Source organism: Naegleria gruberi (genome assembly GCF_000004985.1).
Source record: "Naegleria gruberi genomic scaffold NAEGRscaffold_36, whole genome shotgun sequence".
Taxonomy (NCBI): domain Eukaryota; phylum Heterolobosea; class Eutetramitea; order Acrasida; family Naegleriidae; genus Naegleria; species Naegleria gruberi.
The window spans coordinates 402,570-407,452 of NW_003163291.1; the positions used below are offsets into that span (position 1 = coordinate 402,570).

At 32.6% G+C, this 4,883-nt stretch overlaps 2 protein-coding genes across 2 annotated transcripts in view; one reads left to right on the forward strand and one right to left on the reverse strand.

The window, feature by feature from the left end:
* NAEGRDRAFT_69842 (uncharacterized protein) overlaps positions 1-877 on the forward strand; it is a gene marked incomplete at both ends in the record, with an annotated part of 1,722 nt that extends 845 nt beyond the window's left edge. The window contains one exon of the mRNA XM_002675035.1: positions 121-877. Coding sequence (XP_002675081.1) covers positions 121-877 — 757 coding nt within the window. The remainder of the gene's footprint in view (positions 1-120) is intronic.
* Positions 878-1,053: 176 nt separating this feature from the next.
* On the reverse strand, positions 1,054-3,309 carry NAEGRDRAFT_80465 (uncharacterized protein; the record flags this gene model as incomplete). The annotated part of the gene is made up of 2 exons (XM_002675119.1): positions 1,054-1,410; positions 1,452-3,309. The coding sequence occupies 2 exons, from the start codon at positions 3,307-3,309 to the stop codon at positions 1,070-1,072; spliced, it is 2,199 nt and encodes a 732-aa protein (XP_002675165.1). The 3' UTR covers positions 1,054-1,069.
* Between the last annotated feature and the right edge of the window lie 1,574 nt (positions 3,310-4,883).

A 4,883-nucleotide genomic window follows, 5' to 3' on the forward strand; every position in this document is an offset into this window, starting at 1 on the left:
ATGGCAAGTGTCAAGACCTGTCACATTGATGAAAAAAATGAATAGAGAAGATGTTCTTCTAATGTTGCATGATAAACCGAATGAAAATGCAAATAGCTTGTTTGAACTATTGAAAATTAGAATGATGACAAGCAAAACCTCTAAAATTTCAAATCAATTTACAAAAGCAATTCGTATTGATAATTGTAAACATGTGGAAACGCTTGGAACGCCAAATAAGTATGGAAAGCCTGCACGAGGACTCAACAACAAATTCTTCTTCAATATTCCGATGGATATTACTATTTCATACAGGCACGAAACAATTTATGTTTGCGACTACAAAAATTACAAAATTCAAACATTTGATTTGGCTACCAAACAATTTATCACTTCAATTTCGACAATTCCGACGTGCTTTATCTACATTCAAGTGGACGATCAATTTGATCAATTATTTGGATTAGGATTTGATCGTTCCTTATATGTGGGAAAATTTGAGAAACCAAGTAAGGGAAGAGGTGGATTAAGTTTTGCAAGTTTGGAACGATTGAAAATGTCAGTAATGGAAGAATGTGGTCAATTTTCAAAGATTTGTTTGGATAGAGAAATGGGGAGATTATACTTTATGGAAAATTCAAGGCAATTCAGAATTGGAGTATTGAGAACGATGGATTTGAGTATTGTAAATTTGATGCAAGTTGATTTTGATGAACAAGATCCAAGTGATGGGGACAAAATATTGTATTTGGATGGAAGAGGCAATTTATGTATTCTTTCGTTCCCTCTTGTTAAAAGCATTCCCTTGTCAATTGTGAATTCAAGGAAACAAGCTCACTTTGGCCAATTTGAAACATTATTGAGTTTACAGAAAAGATTTCCAATGTGTTCAAGATAGTAACTGAGAAATCATCTGGGAATATATTAATTTCTATACCAATTCCTTTAACATCAACTCCTATTACCATTCAAAAAGGTCATCATCAAACATGGATCTTTCATTCTGCTTCTGGAATGGAAATTAATGAAATTGAAGGTGAATTATTAATTGTAGAAAAGAAATCCTTCACTATTAAAATATTCAAATAATTTACATGTAATCTACAACAGTTGTATGAGGTGGATAAACTTCCTGAACTTGATTGTTGACAGTTGAATAATATTGCTTGAACAATTCAAATCTGGTGTTCTTTCCAGAAGATTCCAATATGTGAGCAAAATACCCAATGCTCTTAATCAATTTTCTGGCAGGATACGATTTGATGTATTCATCATTTTGAACAACAGCTGTCAAATTAGCTTCATAATCTCTGAGCATGTTAATAATTTCATCATTATTCAACCCTTCAAAGTTCTTGTCATAGAAGAAATATTTTCCAAACTCTGAGAATTTCTGATTTGCCTTTTGCTGTTCCAACTCGTACATCCATTCTTGAAATTTTGTTACAATTTTTGTAAACCTTTCAACTTACCATCACCTTCAATAGTATTTTCCTTTTCAACTTCATAAACAACCGAAACTTTTCCTTCTTGTGAATTTTCAACAACTTCCATCAACTTGTCAACTGGTCTGGATACAAACTTTTTCAGAGTTGACTCATCCATTGTTCCCTCATCAGCCAACACATCACATCTCAAGTCGTCTGCCAAAAAAGCAAGTTTTTCAGCATTGATAGGAACTGAACCAACAACAGAAAATGTTCTAAATGAACTAGTTCCCAAATTTCCTGCATAGCACTTTCCACTACTGACTCCAATGGCACATCTGATATGGGTTTTCGATGTTTCATTGATTGTTACTAATAATTTTCTCAATTTCAAAGCAGCTTCCAAAGCCAAAACATTTGACGATTTTCGACCATTTCCTTCCACAGACGAAACATAAATCTGATAATCATCCACAGTAATAACTTGAAAATCACCTTGTATAGATTTAGAAACAGCACTCAACCCAGAAACAATCTTTGAAAATATGTGTCCAATATCAGCAACATTCAAATCTGTTGAAAAATCAATTAATTTGATTCTTACAACTGCTCCTTGTTTACAATTCAGACCAATTTTGAAAAGAGAATTTCCCACTTCTTGAACTTTGGATGCCATTGAGGAAGTTCTTGAACTATTGTTACTAAAATGACGACTTCCATGAGATTCCAAATCTATTGAGGCAGCATCACTATTCGAAACTGGGTGATTCTTATGTTTCTTTGATTTGGTGTTGGCTTGGGATTCATCTGTTTTTTTGGTATTTTCTTCTTTCATATTTCTCAATTGTAAAAATACACTTTCTGGAATAAATGTCTTAATTTCGTTTAACCATACTGTCATTTCATATAAATAAAGGTAAATCAAATCGACTTCTTTAAACTTGCTTGCAGTAATATTCACCTGATCTAGTTCCATAGTTTTGATTTTCATAAATTCTCTTTCTAAAATTGTAAATGGATTTGTGACAATGTGTCCAATAGTGATAGACATGATTACACCAACAATGATAATCAAAATGGTAATACCAACAGATACTCCAGTTGTAATATTTGTTACCATTTCAACTTCTTGCTTATCAACCACAATGAAAACATTCCATTCCAAGTTGACCAATGTGAAATTTGACTTTACAATGAAAAAACCATCAAAGTCAATAAAAATTGGTGTGTTAGTCCACCCCTTATAATTCTGATAAACCCTGTTCAATAAACTTCCAGAACCCTTATCAATCAAGTCAAATAACGAAACTCTAGAACTTCCATCCAAAGCAGTAGTATTGATATTTCCACCAATGACAAGATTATTGGTTTCTGCCACAATCACATAACCACTAGTGAGTACTTGTACTGTTTTCAAAAAGCTTTCAATAATTCTCAATGAAATATTCGTTTTTGTAATGCCAACTACCTTTTTAATTCCATTGCTATAATAGGTAGGATCATATAATTTGGCACAATAGTAAGTTGTATAACTTGGATTGCCAGGAATTGCATAAGGAATGCCGAATACACCATCTAATCCCAAAGAGGAATAAAAACCAAAAGTAGTTTTCCAATAACTTTGAGCATTCACTTCATAATTAGGAGATGCCTTGACCAGTGACTTGGCAGTTGTGTTAGGAGTTGAAGTATCCAATGAAATTGCATATAACATAAATTCAGTCGTTGGTGTATGATACCAAACAACAATTTCATTGGGTGGAGCTCCGTAAACATTGACACTGTCAAGACTGTCATTAAAAAATAAACCAATTCCGTATGGCTTGAAAGTGTTGTAATATTTGTAAAGATAGGCAAGCGATGGTTGACGAGGAACAAGTCCTAAATTGTAATCCTCAGCCATTGACTCAGTTGCTGAAATATAAGGTTTCAGTTGACCGTTCATATAGTTCAGTACTGAACCACTGATGGTATGCATCAATTGAGTTGATAAGGAACTCAGGGCTTCTCGAGATCCTATGAAAGAAGATAACCAAATTAAAATTGAACAGCAAACTAATAGAGAAGTGATTAGAATAATGATAAATGTTCTAACCGAAATGATTCCACCACATGTTGTTGGTTTGATTGGAGCTATTTTGGTTTTCTCCTCGGTTTCGTCTTCGTTGAGGAGAGGATTTTGTTCTTTGAGACTGTCTAGGGATGCTGTGAATGGTTGTATTTTCATGATTAGTTTTGAATAGTTTTTTTAAAAATTTGAAATCATTTGAAAGGTAGTTTGATTCAATCTCGTTTGAAAATTTAGAAATCTCACCACATATGCGTTTATGGTGGAGATAACAACAATTACCTGTTTGAATATTTCCTTAACTTCTCCATTCTATTCACAACCCATCATATACTGTTAACTTTAAACGAAAATTTACAGCGCTCATTTAGAATGATTCAACTCTGTTCCCATCACTTGATGTTAAACAACCAAATGTTTTTTCTACTTTGAAAGAGAATCTTCCTTAAAATTCGATAGGTGACAGAAATAAAAGGGTGTAGGTGTAAAAACGTCTCTTGTATCAATAACGACCTGAGAGAACAATAGGTGACAGAAAAGAAAAAGATGTTGTTGCATTTCAGCTATCTCCCTTGATTTTTTTTGCTATAGTAAATTCGTTTATTTAAACATAGTTGTTTGGTAAATTACTTAGTGAAGATTCATATCATTGATTATATTTCTTATCGTCTATTAATGATGTAAATATGATGTTTTCATTTCTTATATCTGTGGTCAGGTTCTCGGCGCATTTTTGTGATGCTTCCAAAAAACATGGAATGCTCCCAAAGCTGATTTACCTGTAGGGGTAATTGGATGCGCCAATAACACCGATTTATTACTTAAGCAAATTCACTCAACTTCAACAAAGCGTATCTCAATAACAACACTGGATGTTAGAGAAACATACCGTATGGTCATTATTAATTATGTTAACAATCATAATATCAAGTTTGTTACAGATTTGGCTCTTTACTTATCGAGAAAAGTGATTTCAAAATTTTCATATGTGGTAGTAAGACGAGCATGTTTTCTTGGTTAATACAAATAACTGATATTCAATAAAACAGAATCTTGTAGAAAACATCAATTAGAACAAGAATAATAAATAATATTTTTATTTCACTAAGTATTAAATTTAATATTTCCTTTTTTGTAAGGAGCATTGCAAAAATACGGGAAAAACATTTCCACAGATATTGATAGATATTTAAAGGTTAAGGATAACGGTCAAATTGAGTTGAATGGAAGTGAATATTGAGATATGTATACTACTGTTGAAGAAGTATCACCTTCACTATAATTACTGACATGAGTATAACAATTGAACATATGATTCCTGTATCAATAATTCATTATTCAATGATTTTGATATGATGGGGTTGGATTAGATATCCACTTTTGGGTTTGGATCCCATGTCAACCCCTAT